This window comes from Phacochoerus africanus, chromosome 5 (assembly GCF_016906955.1).
Source record: "Phacochoerus africanus isolate WHEZ1 chromosome 5, ROS_Pafr_v1, whole genome shotgun sequence".
NCBI lineage: Eukaryota > Metazoa > Chordata > Mammalia > Artiodactyla > Suidae > Phacochoerus > Phacochoerus africanus.
Window position 1 is genome coordinate 116,679,266 of NC_062548.1, and position 17,979 is coordinate 116,697,244.

The 17,979-nt window shown below is 50.8% G+C and overlaps 1 protein-coding gene across 1 annotated transcript in view; it reads right to left on the reverse strand.

The window, feature by feature from the left end:
- Positions 1–17,170, reverse strand: part of DPYSL5 (dihydropyrimidinase like 5) — a 29,085-nt gene extending 11,915 nt beyond the window's left edge. The window contains exons 1-8 of the mRNA XM_047779234.1: positions 17,021–17,170; positions 14,739–14,918; positions 13,592–13,660; positions 11,733–11,777; positions 9,559–9,634; positions 8,328–8,484; positions 2,616–2,757; positions 862–1,004 (exon numbers count right to left, since the gene is read on the reverse strand). Of these exons, the coding sequence (XP_047635190.1) occupies positions 862–1,004; positions 2,616–2,757; positions 8,328–8,484; positions 9,559–9,634; positions 11,733–11,777; positions 13,592–13,660; positions 14,739–14,918; positions 17,021–17,155 (947 nt within the window). The 5' untranslated portion in view covers positions 17,156–17,170. The remainder of the gene's footprint in view (positions 1–861; positions 1,005–2,615; positions 2,758–8,327; positions 8,485–9,558; positions 9,635–11,732; positions 11,778–13,591; positions 13,661–14,738; positions 14,919–17,020) is intronic.
- Between the last annotated feature and the right edge of the window lie 809 nt (positions 17,171–17,979).

A 17,979-nucleotide genomic window follows, 5' to 3' on the forward strand; every position in this document is an offset into this window, starting at 1 on the left:
GGTTCCCAGGCTAGGGGCTGAATCGGAGCTGCAGCCACCGGTCTACACCGCAGCCACGGCCTCAGCCACGTGGGATCTGAGCTGCGTCTCCGACCTACACCACAGCTCACGGCAATGCCGGATCTTTAACCCACTGAGCGAGGCCAGGGATCAAACCCATGTCCTCATGGATGCCAGTCGGGTTCGCCAACCACAGAGGCACGATGGGAACGCCATAATTTTTTAATTATAGTTGATTTACTATGTTCTGTCACTGAAATTTCATAGTAAACAATTCCCTTCACCTCTGCCCAAATCTCTGAGTTAAGAGGATGCTCTGTATCCTGTAGCTTAATAACTCCCGAGGCACTTCATTTCTTCATTCAACCCGTGCTCATTAATGCCGTGGGTGTCAAGCACTGTGGGCCGGCGCCCACACGTTCAACGAGAGAAGCAGAGTGTTGGTGGAAGAGCCAGGAACTGAGCGTTGGGACACCTGCCTGGTTCAGCCACTTATTAGCTACGTGCTGTGGACAATCCCCTTCTCTCTGGCTTTAGTTTATTCCACAGAAAAATCAACTCCAGGCTCAAGTGCCTCTGGGGGCTGCGTGAAAAATAAATGAGGTCCTTGATGTGAGGCAGCTTTGACAAACTGTGAAGTGCGGTGCAGCAGGCCTTAAGACCATCTTGTTCACTCTTGTGTTCCTAGTGCCTGGACCATGGGGAGCCCTCAAGTATTTGTTGAACTAACTAAACACACGTTAGGGCCGCCCTGATCTATGCTAGAAGCAGTGCAAAGACAATAAGCTTTTGGGGTGCTGTGAAACCAGCTCCTTAGACACCCCAGTCCCTCTAGCCCGGGAGGCTAGCAGCGGGTTTTACTTGGTGGCTTCTGGGTCCCACACCACCACGTCGGCATCGGCTCCGGGGATGATGCGGCCCTTGCGGGGATACAGGTTGAGGATCTTGGCTGCGTTGGAACTGGTAACGGCCACAAAACGGTTCTCATCCATCTTCCCTCCAACCTGGAACAGTGCAAAAGGGTCTGGTCAACCAAGGGCCCTGCGTAGGTGCCTCAACGCCCCCGTCACCCTGGCCCCTGGCCTGTGGGCTGTAGTTGGTCAGAACCCTGGGGCTGGGAAGGACAACGCCACGGGCATCGTCTCAGACGAGCCACCTGTTGGGTTTGGTTCCACACGCTTGCTGATTCCTCTTTCCTTCTTCCAGCAACATCGGGGGGTGAGCCCTTTCCAAAAGGTAGCTTTCCTGGGGCAAATCTACCTCCTGTTTGTAAGAGTGATCTTCTCGTGTGTTCCCTATGGATAAACCAGGAGCTCCCCTGCATCCACAAAGCGGCACATATTCTGTGCTGGAAAAGCATCTTATCTCCCCATCCAGAGAGCACTGTAGGGGATTCTTGAGCTGCCTCAGGGGGTCTCCCCTGAGCTGGTGGCTTAGTTTTTACGAATTCCTAATCTCTTTGGGCTCATGCTCTATGCTGCATCCTAGCTGTAATAGGTCAAGACCAAAACTACGTATTCTTCATGGGCAGAACAGGTGGTATTCCAATGCCATCCCAGTCTTTATTTTTATTATTGGACAAAATATGTCAAGAGCCTTAAAAATGTTCATATCCTTTGACTCAGAAATCCACTTCTAGGAATCTGTTCTCAGGAAAGAAGTAGAAATGCTGACATACACCCGTGAGCAAAGAGATTCTCTCTGCAGCATTATTTGTCAGGGCAAACAGCTGCAAGTTCCAAACATCGGGGAAGGCTGAACTGAAGTACAAGTACTTCCATCGGAGGAAATATTATTTAGCCATTAAAAAAGATGTTTTTAGGAGTTCCAGTTGTGTCTCAGTGGGTTACGAATCCAACTAGTATCCATGAGGATGCAGGTTCGAACCCTGGCCTCCCTTAGCAAGTTAAGGATCCAGCATTGCTGTGGCTGTGGCATAGGCTGGCAGCTGCAGCTCTGATTAGGCCCCTAGCCTGGGAACTTCCATGTGTTGCAGGCGTGGCCCTAAAAAAGCAAAAAAGAAATAAATAAAGGAAACTGTTATATGAAAAAAGATGAACCAAGTTAGTGAAGTAATGTATAGGTCATGCATAGAACTAGAAAGAAATATACCAAAGGATTAGTAATTTTTCAGTATGGAATTACGGGGATTTTTTTTTTTTTCCTAATACTTTTCTGTAGTTTCCAAAAGTTCATACTAGGTCTTATGATACTTTCCTGATAGGGGGCGGGGAGAGCCTTTTTGTTTTTTTGTTTTTTGTTTTCTTCTCTTTTGGGGGCCGCACCTGTGGCATGTGGAGGTTCCCAGGCTAAGGGTCCAAACCGAGCAGTGGCTGCTGGCCTACACCACAGCCACAGCCACAGCCACATGGGATCTGAGCCACGTCTGCGACCTACATTATGCCATAGCTGACAGCAAAGCCGGATCGCTAACCCACTGAGGGAGGCCAAGGATCGAACTGCATCCTCATGGAAGCTAGTCGGGTTCGTTAACCGCTGAGCCAGGATGGGAACTCCTTGCTTTGTTTTTGAGTGAAGGGGAGCTGTGGTTGACCCAGTCCTTCTAGGGGTGAAAGTTCTTTGAGGCCTGGAGCGGAAGGGGTCCGGGAACATACCACGCCTCTCTCCCAGATGACACTCATGCGGTCCTGCACGCCGGTCACGCCGTGCGGGATCTTGGTGAAGTCCTCCTTGCCCATGGCTTTCTGCTTCGTGGTGAAAGGCCGGTGATCTGATGCCACGATGTTCAGAGTATCACTGGGTAGAGAGATGGATGTGACCAGTGAGGGGAGGGAAGGCCAGGGGCCCAGAGGGTGGGGACAGGTACCGAGGAAAAGCCTTTGCCTGGGAACCCGGCAAAGCTGGCTTCCATCTCGGCTCTGCCACTTCGCAGCAGTATGAGCTCTAACGAGTTAGTCTGTGAGAGCCTCAGTTTACACGCCTGCAGAATGGGTGTCTGTGCCTACTTGTGGCGCAGACTGCCAGTGTCACAGGAGACATGGAAAGTCTTCGGGATGTCGACTTTTAAGAGTTAAGATATCAGGTGGAGAAAAACTGAACAAGAGTTTAGCTGAAGTGAGAGGGCAGATGTCATTTTACTTCCATGAAACCATATGCCAGCTCTCTCTCCTCTCCTCCCTCAACCCCCACCAGGCTCTCCTGGCAAGAAGCATGTGCCTGGTCAAACGCTCAAGTTCCGTGTTAAGCTTTGCTTGGATGCGGGGGCTCTCCTGGCCCAGCGGGAGAAGGGACGAGACACAAGAGAAGTCTCCCCTGATCAAGCAGCCATGGCGGGGCTCTCCAGGGGCTCCTGGACCAGCTCAGAACTCAAGGCACGGCGGCAGCCCACCACCCCGGGACGGAGGCAGACTGCGGGGTGGTGTTCAGAGATCTCTGTAGGCCTCAGAGGTGGTGAGACTCAGGGGCGGGGGGGATGTTTCTGTCATCCAGGACAACTTCAGAAGGAAGTACCCTTGGGGGGCAGGGAGAGACTTGGCTGTTGATGGAGAGAAGGACAGCAGAGCGGGGGGCCTAGAGTCTAATTTAACTCATAGCAGGTCCCTCAGCCTTATGAGTGCCCGTGCGCCATCCAAGATGCCCGCTTCAGAAGGGCAGCTGGGAGCAGAGGCATGGTTTGGTTCGGTGAGGAGGCATATTCTTTTATTCTTAGGGCCGGACCTGCAGCCTACGGAGGTTCCCAGGCTAGGGGTGACATCAGAGCTGCAGCTGCCAGCCTACCCCACAACCACAGCCATGCCAGATCCTTAACCCACTGAGTGGGGCCAAGGATCGAACCCGAATCCTTATAGATACGAGTCGGGTTTGTAGCCCGCTCAGCCACAGTGGGAACTCCAGGAGGCCATATTCTTAAGGCGGTCAGTTGTTCGAGGCAGGCTGCATATGGGGCCATCTCCACTGGGGGCCTGGCAGAGCTCTGGCCAAATGACGGCGATCCTTGGCCAAGTTCACAGTGAGATGGCTGAGCTCCTCCCTGGCACAGGCTGGTATCTCCCTGCACCAAAGACACTGCTCTGGGCCTGCTCAGAGACTGCGGGAGGGGTTCTCCCACACAGCAGGTCCTCCCCGGGCTCCACATGGTCCCCAGTCCTGCAGACCCCACCAGAGATGAGCACAATCTTTAGGTTTTCACTTTCTCCTCGGTGGGCCTGCAGACACCCAAGCAGGGCTCAGACCAGAAAAGGTGCCCATCAGAATCACAGGCTGCTGGCTGGGGACCCCTGGACCCCATGCTTAACTGACAAGTCTTTTTTTTTTTGGTCTTTTTGCCTTTTCTTGGGCTGCTCCCGTGGCATATGGAGGTTCCCAGGCTAGGGGTCTAATCGGAGCTGTAGCCGCCGGCCTACACCAGAGCCACAGCAACTCGGGATCCAAGCCGAGTCTGCGACCTACACCACAGCTCACGGCAACGCCAGATCCTTAACCCACTGAGCAAGGCCAGGGATAGAACCTGACACCTCATTGTTCCTAGTCGGATTCATTAACCACTGTGCCACGACAGGAACTCCATTTTTTTTTTTTTTTTTTTTGCGAGGACCCACAGTATGCAGAAGTTCCTGGGCCAGGGATCAAACCCCCCCGACAGCTGTAACCAGAGCCACAGCAGTGACAACACCAGATCCTGAACCCATTGAGCCTCGAGGGAACTCCTGACAAGTTTTATTGAGCATCCACCTTTCTAAAAAGGTCCCTACACAAGTGCTCAATAGGCAGGAGTGAATGAGGGTGGACACATTCCAGAAGGACTTTTGGGGTCCCCTGATGCTGCCCTGAATCTAGGAGATATGACACGTCCATCCCTACTCTTAAAAGTTTAAAACATCACTGGCTTGTGTTAAGTACTTTGAAAATATATATATTCAAATGAGGAAATTTCTGGTCCCACTGAGAAGCCAGATTTTATTTATTTTTTATTTAAAAAATATTTTTGTGTGTGTTTTTGTCTTTCCTTGGACCGCACCCGTGGCATATGGAGGTTCTCAGGCTAGGGGTCCAATCGGAGCTGTAGCTGCCAGCCTACGCCAGAGCCACAGCAACGCGGGATCCGAGCCGCGTCTGCAACCTGCACCACAGCTCACGGCAACGCTGGATCCTTAACCCACTAAGCAAGGCCAGGGATCAAACCTGAAACCTCATGGTTCCTAATCAGATTCGCTAACCACTGAGCCATGACAGGAACTCCGAGAAGTCAGATTTTAAATAAGGACACATCCCTACACCTCTAGATTGTACTTTTTATCCTGATATATACGAGGAAGTCATACCCTAAAGTAGATCATTATGAAGCAGCTCCTATTTTCCTATAGAAATATGGTAATTGGTGTCTGGATTTTCTATGAAGTATTTTGCATGTCAATTATCACCAACAATGTTATAAAAGCAAAATTACGGTAATCATAAATCCCTAAAAATGTTAAAATCATGCTCCAAATGGTATAAAATTGCACACATTTACAACATGCACTGTTTAAAAAAAAGAGATTCAGACTCTTCTCATAATAGTTCCCATGAAATTATAATTCTATTTAAAGGTATAGAATTCAGCTAAATAATTTAAATAGATTTGACAAAATAGGGTAGATATAAAAACTTACATTATTCAATTAATAAAGCTTTTCTCCCCCTGTCTATTTAAATTGGGGGGGGGGTTGGGCACTGTTTGGTTCGGGTGGGCTGAAGGACTCGCTACCTCTGTTCTTTCAGTACATTTGCTTTTAGTGAGCAGAGGTATTTCAACATATTCTTTGACCTTGGAACTGAGCCCCGTTTTTTTTCTCCTCTTTTGGCTTTCCCTTGGCATATGGAGTTAGCTGCAGTTGCAACCTGCAACAACACCAGATCCTTTAACCCACTGTGCCAGGCTGGGGATTGAACCTGTGTTCTGGCGCTGCAGAGATGCTGCCAACCCTGTTGTGCCACAGTGGTAACTCCTGAGCCCAAATTATTATAGTGGGTTCTTGAGACTTGTTTATGTTCGTTGTGTTGATAATGATGAAAAAGAGGCTGGCTTTTCTCAACAATAAGCATTTTTAAAAGTAAGAGCTGATCCTATTATGGTTCAGCAGTAATGAGCCTGACTAGGATCCATGAGGATGCAGGTTTGGTCTCTGGCCTCGCTCAGTGGGTTAAGGATCTGACATTGCTGTGAGCTGTGGTGTAGGCTGCAGATGCGGCTCAGATCCTGTGTTGCTGTGGCTGTGGCAAAGGCTGGCAGCTACAGCTCTGATTCGACCCCTAGCCTGGGAACCTCCATATGCTGCAGGTGTGGCCCTAAAAAAAAAAAGTAAGAGCCTTTCTCCCTTTCTTACTCTCTCAGTTTGGTTAAATCTGTCAGAGCTGCACCTGCTCAGAGTCACAGCAAAGCTATGGGACAGGCTAGAATTACTGGCGCAGTGCCATGACACATCCTGTCCCTCCAGGTACCACCTTCACCCCAGGACCCTACGGCTTGCACTCCTGTCATACTTGCAAAGTCGCACACTGCTCTTTACGTTGTTAACATAGCAGGATGTCGAGTGGAAATTTGCCAGTTGTTAGCCTACCAGGACTGAAACCAAAAGGACACAGATAAACACCCCATTATCTAGTGACAGCCACCTCCGCTGGGACTGGTTATCTCCCTCAGCACCCCCACCATCACCTGAACTGAGGCGTATCCCCACCCCCAGTTCCGTACAAGCAGAAGGCGGGGCGGGTGGCCGAGGCGGTGGCGGAATGAAGAGTCTTGTGGTCTTTCCCTTCTCCCTCTTTTCATGGGTGGAGTGGTGCTTCCTTACCCTGTGCCCTCTCTACCCCAAAGTCAAGGAGGGGACATTTCAACAGGTTCACCTGCGGAGAATGGAGGTGACAGTGGGCACCTGCCTGGGTGGGGGATGGGTGGGCCTGGGGGAGCCCCTGGGGAAGGGAAGCCGGCGGGGGGGGGGGGGAGGTGCGTGGCGGTGATGAGGCAGAGCTTCCTCTGAGCCCCAGATGCTGTAGAAGGTGGCCAGGCTTAAGGGACTTGCTAGTTCTGCGAGCTGGGAAAGTGCCGCTAGAAGAGATCAAGCTGGACTCCATCTCCCATGTCAGGGGGCCGCATGAAGGTGGCTCAGTAGAGCCCGTATCTGGGCACATGTCCCGCACAAGGAGGACCCCCCCGAAGCCAGTCACGTTCAACCAGAGAAGCAGCAACAATGAGAGCAGGAGTCCAGCTCGTGCTTGGGTGTGGAGCAGAACCCCCCACTTCCTTAATCTGACCCCCACTGACTTCCTGAGCTGGGGGTGGGAGGGGAGGATACTGGACTTTGAAACTGGATTGGACTTTAATAACCAAAGAGAAGACAAAGCAATGGCCTTTCCCGTTACCTACATGTCACTAGAGGAAAGAAAGAATTTGCAAGCAGTTATTAGGGCAAAACAAAATCTTTTCATGTTTGTGTCCCACCGAATTCAGACAGCTCTTTTTTTTTTTTTTTGATTCTGATTGAATGCAGAAATGCAGTATTAGAAAAAGAGGAGCTGGAGGAGTTCCTGTCGTGGCTCAGTGGTTAACGAACCAGACTAGCATCCATGAGGACGAAGGTTCAACTGGCCTCGTTCAGGGGGTTAAGGATCCAGCGTCGCCGTGAGCCGTGGCGAAGGTTGAAGATGTGGCTTGGATCCTGCGTTGCTGTGGCTGTGGTGCAGGCTGGCAGCTGCAGCTCTGATTCAACCCCTAGCCTGGGAACCTCCACATGCCATGGATGTGGCCCTAAAAAGACAAAAAATAAAAAGGAAAAAGAAAAGAAAAAGAGGAGCTGGGGAAACGGAGGTCTGGAGGCAGAGGGAAAGGGGAAAAGAGGGAGAAGGTACAGAAGAACAGGGGGAAGAGGAAAGAAAAGAGGGAGAAACATCCAGAAGGAAGGAGAGATGCACAAAGAGAGAAGACCACAAGGGAAACAAGGAGAAGAGGGAGAGGAGAAGAAAGAAGCCCTGAGAGAAAGCTCCACGATATCCTGGGATACTCCAGAGACCACATCCTACAGCCCCCCGAGGTCTTGCATGTATGACACCACTGTCCCTCGCAATTCCGAGGAGCCACCGTTCACAGGTTTACACGCGCTCTTTACTCGTCATCTCAGAAGCTCTCGCCCCACATCGAGGGGTCACAGGAGCCCCAGGGGATGGCAACTCCCTGACGGGCGTTGGAGAAGAAAACCAAAGCACCATTGTCCTCTCCGCACAACGAAAGCAAACTTCGGTCAGATGTGGGGCCTCTGCGACGTCACTGAAACCTCCACACCCTCCCAGGGAGGCACGCATTACGAGAGAACGCTGCGGAGACAGCTTACTTGGCCAGCAGACTCATGAGGTAGGTGGAGGTGTTGGTGTCCAGTCTCAGCGGAGGCACCGTGACGTAGGCGGCCGCGTGGGACCAGTCCTGGTGGTAGTAGTGCAAGCCGGTCAGCGTGGCGTGAGCAGTGGTGGTCTCGGCCAGCACAACCTTCCCTGCAGGAGGAGGGGTCAGTCCATCACCAGGAAGCCAGGGAACCTCCGAGATCGCGGGTCTGAGCCCGTCACGGCACAGGTGAAGGAGCCTAAGGCGGCGAGGAAGGGCCTTGCTCCAGCATACTTGGCCCCGATTGCGAACGCAGCGGGGTTCAAGGCCAGAGTGCTCCCTGTCCCCGGGCTGCCTCTGAGCAAAACAGGAGGGTGAGGGCGCCGAGGCATGATGTGCGTGGGGGAGCATGTTCTGGCTGCAGCATGGGCGCTGCAGGGTGCTGACGGGAGGGTGGGGGGCTGTGAGTGCTGTTTTCTGAGCAGGTGGGTGCAGGCAGCAGCTTCGGGAGAATATCAGAAGTGGGAGGCTGGGACAATAGTACAGGTGAGACACGCAAAGGGGTCCCGCTTCGGGGGGTGGGGGGAGGCGGGCTCTAGAGGGCCGCAGCGTGGGAAGGCTGGAAGCCCTTGCTCCTGGTTTATAGCCCCAGGTTTGTGACCATGACCTGTTTCTCCTGTCATCATGACCTCACTGGCACCCCGTGCTGGGCTGGGAGCACTAGCACGTATGAAGTCTTCGGGTGTTGGCAGGTGCTCAGCAAGAGGAGACACACGGGTGCCCTGAGGCTGGTACACAGGGTTCCAGGTGGCTCTGAGGGATGATGGGCCCACAGACTGCCATTTCTCCAAGGACTTCCCAGGCCTCCCCTGAAAAGCCCGTTGGAACCGATCCAGGATTGTGTGTTGGTTACCAAGGCAACCACTAGTAAAACCCAAGAGACCGAAAAAGATACCAATTAAAGAGCTGATTGAAAACTTCAAAAATTTTACCAGACCCAGGAGATGCGACAGACACTTCTGTAAAGCCGTTATGCATGCAAATGTACAAAGGAAAACACTGGTTCTAACGGACTGAACCTCGGCTAGTGCAGGGTGCCTCTGAGGAAGAGAGGAGGAGAGAAAAGAGAAGGGCAGGCTCGGAGCCTGGCCCAGGAGCTGGGCCGGAAAGTGCACGGAGCTGCCGGGCCCCATCTGGCTCCAACCCCACCGCACAGCCCAGCCCAGCCCAGCCCACCGACCCACCTTGCATCTTAGCAGCTGCAATGACGTCGCCGGCCGAGATGCTGGATACGTTGACCAGGTAGATGGGACAGTGAGTCTAAACACAGGAAGCACATGGAAGGAGAGCATGTCAACCCCTTAAACCTAACAAGCACCAAAGTCACCGGACCAACTCAATCCTGGCCCCAGGGCCTCCACCTGTATCGCTCAGCCCCCACCCTCGGGGTGACGGTCTTTGGATGGGAAGGCAGGGCTGGCAGCTGCAGGCTGGGGAACCCCACAAAACCAGGAGGGGACAGGCAGCGCCCGGCACCAGGGCCCAGCAGGAGACATCGGGGCAAGATGTCAAGGGCTGAAGCTCACATTTTCTTTTTTTTTTTTTGTCTTTTTAGGGCCCCACCCGCAGCATATGGAGATTCCCAGGCTAGGGGTTGAATTGGGATTGCAGCTGCCGGCCTACACCACAGCCACAGCAATGTGGGATCCGAGCTGCGTCTGCGACCTACACCACAGCTCAGGGCAATGCTGGGTCCTTAACCCACTGAGCAAGGCCAGGCGTTGAACCCATGCCCGCATGAGTGCTAGTCGGGTTCGCTATCCGCTGAGCCACGATGGGAACTCCAGATAGTAATACTGATTACCTCTTCCCCTACCAGGCTGTGCCACCGTGGTCCTTGGCTTCACTTCTCTGGGCCTTTGTTTGAGCCAAGAAAATGAGTGGCTCTTGTGTTGTTCAGATTTTTCCTTATTCTGGAGTAAGTTTCCATTAGGAAGTAATTGATAACAGAGCTGCTGTTATGACAGTAAAACAACATCCTTATCCAGCTCTGAGGCCTCCCAAGGGCTAATGGGAAGCTGTTTACCCACGTGTTATTCTGACGCCGTCTCTGCTATCAAGTCAGGAGGAGAGAGAATTTAGGGACTGGCCTGACATTTGATGTGCTTGCCACAGGTTTCCCGACTGATCCTGAGGCCGCTAGATCTCCAATCTCTGTGTTCCCTCGCTGTTGCGAACACCACACCTTCTGCCCATGGCCTTCAGGGTAGCTCAGGTCTTTCCAGAAGAGAAGTTCTGAAGTGTTAGCGCCCTAGCCTCATCAGCAGGCTTGTGAAAACAGATTGCTGGGCATCAGCCCCAGTTTCTGATTCAGTGGGTCTGCACAAGCCTGGGCATTTGCAATTCTGAGCTCCTGTTTCTAACAAATGATGCTGATGCAGCTGGTCCAGAGACCGCACTCAGAAAACTGGTTAGTGTTCTGGAGAAGGCACTTCAGATTATCTAAGTCAAACTCTTTAGTGATGGTTTAGGAGGAGAAATGACCTTGGCAGGGTGTTCTGCTATTTATAAAGAGATTTTCCTTCCATGACTCCTTTGTTGTTTTTTTTTTTTAACTCATTTTTGCATTTTTATTTGTGCTTTTGTGTCCAAGAAGGCTTTGCCTAGACCAAGATTACAAAGATTTACTATGATTTCTTCCAACAGTTCATAATTTTAGCTATGGTTCAAAACAAGTGGCTGCACCTGCGGCATATGGAAGTTCCCGAGCGAGGGGTCGAGCCACAGCCACTGCAGAAGCAACGCTGAGTGGTTGTGTTGTGACACACAGGAAGTCCCTATGACTCCTTTGATGCTTACAACTATCCTGTGAGGAGTGGGTGATAATATCATTCCATTTTTCAGATAATAAAATAGTGTGTCAGAGTGTCTTGCATACGAGCTTCTCTTTGGTCCAGGCCCTACATCGCTAGCTTGTTCCCACCCTACCCTGCATCAGCGCCCCCTTACACTGAACCGTACCAGGGAAAAATTATGAATGGCCCCAGGGGCAGAGGTCTGAATCATGGTTCTCTATGGAAACGTCTCTCTATTCCTTTATAAGGATCAGATTCCAGTTGCCGTGAGGCTCTGTGGTCCCCACCTCGCCCTGCCCCCCCCCCCCGGGGGGGGCCATTTTTCCTTGAGCAATGAACCAGGTCTCAGCAAGAACAGTGGGGTGGAACAGAGAGCCGGTGGCAAGGAGGACTCCTGCCAGGTCTGTGGGAATAACAACGTGTATTTCGCCAACAATGGTCATTTGGGGTCCTGTGAGCCAGGCATGGTGCTGGCAACCAGGGAAGAATGGGACTCCACTGGACAGGCTGGTTGCTAATCCCAGAGTTGAGCATGGGCTTAGGGTGAGCTGGGGTCAACTTACCCTGTTTGCAATGGTGATAACCCGGTGAGTGGCCTCTGCTTCCAGCTGTTAGAAAGAAGGAACAGGAAGGAAAAAGCCTTTAGCATCTCCCCAAGCTAGCTTTCTTCTGCCTGGCACTCCACCTCATGGAAGCACTGGGATGTCTGACACAGAGCGAGAGGCGCCAACTGCCCCCACAGGGGCTGGCTCTCACATTGAGAGAAGCCTGGGACTTCGTGTTCTAGGCACATCTTTGCCGGATGTTACTCAGGGCTTCATTAAAGGGCAACAAGGGAAGAGCCCTTGTGGGGCAGTGGGTTAAGGACCCGGCATTGCTGCTGCTGTGCGAGGGTTCGATCCCTGGCCCAGGAACTTCCAAAAGCCATAGACATGGACACCCACCCCCACCTCCCACCAAAAAAAAAAAAAAAAAAAAAAAGGAGAAAAAAGGCAACAGAACAAGGGCCAATGAAAACCTGGAGTCATATCTCTCCCTGGTTTCTGGGGCATTCTCTGCACAGCCATCTCAGAACTGTAGCCAGGGAACAATACTGACTGATTTCAACCTGGAAATCAGCCTTGGTCAGGATTTCTGAACTGCACCACTGCTGATATTTTGGGTGAGATAATTCTTTGCTTGGGGCCTGTCTGGGCGCTGTAGGCTCCTGAGCAGCATCCCCCCACCCTGCCAACTGGATGCCAGTAACATTCTCCTCTTAAGCTAGGATAACCCAACACATCTCTAGACAGTGCCAAATCTCCCTGGGGAGCAGTCTCCCTGGATGCTGCTCCCCTTGAATCGACATATGATGATGGTGATAATTCTTGCTACGGCTACCACTACAGTCAGCGCCTCGCGCTGCCCCTCATGTAACTCCAGGGAGTCCCGGCCTGTGCCCATTCCCTGCCCACCTCCATTCTCCCAGGCACTCTCAACGCATGGCCTTTGTTGCGTCTGGTGTATCTTTCTCTACCAACTCTGAGCTGCCCAAACAGGAGTGACATTCAAGGGCTCTCACAGACAGGGACCCACCCAGGGCAGAGTGAGGGGGTTCCCCCTGCCCCTGCCCCACTGTCCCCGAGGCTGACCCACGATATGCTAATTTGGTTCCTGTGTGATGGCAGAACCATCACATCCTGTCTCCAGCTCCTCATCCCTCAAGGCCTCCCCATCAATCCCTTATGGACATCCGAGCAGCACTTTGCATTTAGGGCTTTGAAGAAATGGAAAACAGCTTCCCCTGACCAGTGGCGGGGGACATCCGAACGAGCCACAGGGCAAGAATGCATTATTTATCTTATGTGGTCCTCCAGAGCCGAATTCTTCAGCAAGGGAGGTCTGGGGGATCTGTGTCGACTCCCTGCAAAACTGTGCAAGGGTAAACCCAGAGGGCGGGAGGAGGGCAGGGTTTTAGTTGCCGCCTCGGTGAGGGGACAGGAAAAGGAAGAGCACAGACACGCATGTGCCCGTTTCTGGTGGGAAGGGTCCAGAGTTTTCCTCAGATGCTCAAAAGGATCTAATCTTCAAAATGCTGATTCCCGGTTTAGAGTCTGGAATTCCTTTCGGTCTGTCTTTTCTCTCTTGATTCAGTTTTGGGCAAAGCAACCCCTAGCATATGCTCACATGGCTTCCCCGAAATCCTTAAAATCAGAACCCAGTGAGGTGGGTCTGGTTTCCCCAAAGTTGTCTTCTCTGAGGAAGGTCAGCTCCAGATCGGGTCAGCTGGAGGAAGCTGTTCCCTGGGAAGCTTCCAGATGGGAATTTCACGCATGGAGAACACGATACCATACACTTTCTATTTACTGATGTCTCTTATATCCTAAAGATTCTGTGAATCTACAGGTGAGACATGGATGAAGGACAAGGAAGTCTGCCTCACCTCCTCTGGACGGCTGATCTCAATTCCTTCTGGGCCCGTGATACCCAAATCTAGCGCCTCCTTAGCGCCCTGAATAATAGCAAAAGAAAGAAAATTGAGAGAATCACAGAGACACAAAAAAGACTGAACCCGAGGGACAGGAAAGTATGCTCGACACAGCCCATTCCAATAGGCTTGCTACTTTTCTCACTTCTATAACATTCATCTTCTAAAGAGGCAGGATAAGTCCAGGGCTTCCCTGAGTCCCACTTTATAATGATTGCAAATTATCTTTCCTCTTAAAAATACAGTTCAGGAGTTCCCTGGTGGCCTAGCAGTTAAGGACTCAGAGTTGTCACTGCTGTGGCTTGGGTTTGATCCCTGGCCTGGGAACTTCTGCATGCCATGGGCATGCCCCCCCCTCCAAAAAAAACAGTTTGGTCACCAGCCAGTAGGCCTGGAACATCAAAGACAAGCACTCTTTATTGATCTGAAAATCAGAATTTCCTCATTGGAAATCTAGTTAAATCTCTAGCTTCTAGCAATGTCTAGATTAGCCCTCACCCCAAGTATCCTACTTAAGACCCAGGAGTACAAAGGGGCTTGTCTGTCTTGGTACCAGTGAGAAGGTCTATAAGACCTCAGCTCCGCTAAGCAGATACAGGAAAGTGGAACGCAGACTCATTTATTCTGTATGGCACATCTCATTAAAAACATTTCTTAGATGGAGTTCCCGCTGCGATGTGGTGGGTTAAGGATTTGACATTGCAACAGCTGCAACAGAGGTCACAACTGCAGCTCAGATTTGGTCCCTGGCCCAGGGACTTCCTTATGTTGTGGATATAGCCAAAAAAAAAAATTTTTTTTTGAGGTGTTCCAAATTCTTTTGCTATAATGGGGTTTACATATCATATTAGAAAGAAGGCATCATCATCCAAGAATTAGAAACCCTTTTGGACTTTTTAAGAGATTTGTTTTTTTACAGACACTAGAAAAGTTTGCATCTTTTGCACAGAGATTTGTCATCTGGGATGTTCCATCTCACACTTTCTTTCATAGTTTGTTTTATCTGAACCCTGTAGGATGGGGTATGGGTGGTCAGAACCCCCCTGAGAACTGTCTCTATTGGCGCGCACTGCACTTCCCCCTACATTCCCTACTGCCTTGCCTCTGCCACGAGCTCCCCATTTTCAGCATGGACTCGGGGGATCGCCCCAATATCCTTGCAAGCGTGCAACACTTGGTACAGCTCGCTGTCCCGAAGCATATACAAGTCCTTGTAGGTCATGAACATCTGGAACGAGTTGACGCCTTTCTCCCTCACCAGGGTCTCCATTTCTGCTTTCACCTGGAGAGCAAAATACAAAGGTAATACCACGTGAATACAGGTAGTCCAGAGGCTGACGCGCGGGTACTGGCCCGCGTGGAGGTGAGGAAAGTCAGTGGGTGGAGTCACCACATGGCCACCCCGTAACCTCGCGATATCGCACTCTCCGCCCACTCTACAGGCTACACTGAGATCACGTGAGCAAATAGATGCGGAAGTGCTTTGAAAACTGTCCAGCGCTACCCAACTGTAGAAACCCTATCTTGACCTTCTGGGCATTTTTTCTCTTTTCGTTCGTTCGTTCTTTCTTTCTTTCTTTCTTTTTCTTTCTTTCTTTTCTCTCTTTCTCTCTCTCTCTCTCCCTTCTTTCCTTCCTTCCTTTTCTTTCTCTTTCTTCTTTCCTTCCTTCCTTTTCTTTCTCTTTCTTTCTTCCTTCCTTCCTTTCTTTCTTTTTCTTTCTTTCTTTCTTATATAGGCTTGTCCTGTATGTTCGTCTCCAAATCAACCTTATTGTTAAATGCACTAATGACTTTTACACCTATGGCCACAGAGAAGGTACACTAACGCTAAAAATCCAGAGACCTGCAGAAAATAGAGTTTAACAAAGCCAAACATGAACCAAAGCTATGTAAATGAGGAGATTCACCCCAACATTATTTATACTAGAAAAAAAAAAGGCAGAAACATTTGTTCAGTAATAGGAAAATAAATTGTGATTCATTTCCTTGACAGAACATTAGGTGGCCATGATGCTCACACTTGAGCGAAACAGTTACTGTGTAAAAAGCAGGTATGAAAAAAGACCAGAAGGAAACAAGCTAACACAGCAATAGTACGTTGGAGCAATTGAATTAGGTGCTTCCTTTCTATTTTTAAAATTTGTGATTAGAAGAAAATTATTTGATTATTATAAAAAAAATTCTAGATGCATAAAAATCCTCATAACCTCTGGGACTTAGGGGTGGCTGGCCTGACCTAGCCTCAATGTTGCTGAGAGTCTGGGTGCACCCTCTATTCCATAGCATCACTGGAGGAGGGAAGGGAGAGAAGCCTGGGGTGTGGGTCACCCACCCAAGAAGTGTCCGAAGTGGCCAAACCTCCATCTGAGATAAGAGATGGCTGACATTTAGTGTGGTCTGCACCTTTTGCAGGGAACCAGGAGGGAGGACTTCATGGGGTGAGCACCAGTTTGCAAATAATGGGAGAGAATGGGTGAGTCCCAAGCTCAAGGCTTGAACCTGAGGGCAGAAGTACAGCCAGGCTTTTAGCTACCATCTCAGATGGGAGTTGGCCCTTCTGAGAACATAGGCTCTACAGCTGGAGAGCACAGTAAAATTTCTTTATGCTTGTTTATTTTCACAACTCCAGGTCACCCACACAAGTACTGGCACAAGGTGATGAATAAACACTTGACGAAAGAGTGAATATCCAGGCTGCTTTCCTGGGGTAATAAGTAAAACTCCAGAAGTGAAGCAAAATCTAAATGCCTGTCTACCTGTATTCAGGAAGAACAAGGAAGTGGGAATCTGGGAAAAGGGGGCTGGACTCTGGCCCTGGGGCCTGGGCAACAGGAGGTCAGGAAAGCCAGGGACCCAAAGGCCGAATGGGGAAAGGGCCCAGTGGTAGCTGACCTCAGCTATACCCCAGGAGCAGCTTGAGGGTGCTCAGAGCAAGAGATGGGTCCCAGTGGGAAAGAAGTGCCTCGGTCCATTGCACCTGGCTGCACTGAGCCAGGATGGGGCCCTCTGTTCTGAGACCTCAGTGCTGTCACTCCAAGCACAAAATGAGATGACCCTTGGGGCCTGACCTTTACTGAGCTGGCTACTCAGCAGCACCCCCTCAGGTATCAGTGGCATACAGTGTAAAGCATCAGGACATACTGAGAGCTTTGTGGTCAGAGCAAGGAGCCGGCGCTCCCCCTGTGTCTGTTAGAAAACTGGCCCTTTAAGCAAGACAGGCCCACCCACCCATCCTCTCCTTATAGAATCAGAAGTGTTTTTTTCTTTTGGCATTTGAGGGAGTTAGGATGATGGTGGGAGGGGTATCACACAGCACAGGAAAAGCATCACCCCCCAGCTGGCTCCCACGGGTTCTTTTGTCGGGGTTCTCCCCACTCCTGTTACCTTGGGTGCCCACCAGGTGATCCCCACGTGGAGGGCATAGTCACAGCAGACCTTGGGGTCGGCCAGACCCCGGCACTTCTCATAGGCATCCACGAGGGAGGTCTCCTTGTCAGGCAGGACGTGGCCGATGATCATGGTGGTACCTCCAACCAGTGCTGCCTGAGGGAGGCGGGGAAAAAAAAGTCTCATCACAGCTCTACCTGAACCTAAGTCGCTGGTGTAGGGGGGGGGGGTCCTTGGATGGACCCTCAGGACAGCCACAGGCCCCGCCACTCGAGAGGCTGGGAGGCAAGTGCAGCAGCGTTTGGGAAACTGTAAGGAGCTGTCTGTTGATGCAGGAGCCGGTGTGAAACCTTCATCGTTCCTGGGGCTCCAGCACACAAACCTGCAGCTCGGTGCTCTGGAAAAACCACTTCGTGTGTTATCCGAGCCTCTATTTCCCAATGAGAAGATTCCCCCCAAATGATTTCTGGCCAACTTGAATATACAGATGACATAACCAAAGGTCTACAGTAATATAATGTCTATTTATAATATTTATTATTTTAGGTACACATAGGTATTTAATGTTAATGTGAATACATTGTTTTGTTTTATTCTCTCACATGTCAAGAAAGAGTTCTAGTCCAAGTTTTTTTTGTTTTTTGTTTTTTTGTTTTTTGGTCTTTTTGCTATTTCTTGGGCCGCTCCTGCGGCATATGGAAATTCCCAGGCTAGGGGTCTAATCGGAGCCATAGCCACCAGCCTACGCCAGAGCCACAGCAACGCGGGATCCGAGCCGCGTCTGCAACCTACACCACAGCTCACGGCAACGCCGGATCGTCAACCCACTGAGCAAGGGCAGGGACCGAACCAGCAACCTCATGGTTCCTAGTCGCATTCATTAACCACTGCGCCACGACAGGAACTCCTAGTCCAAGTGTTTACATGATCTTTAACATCAGGATCTTTGTCTTCAG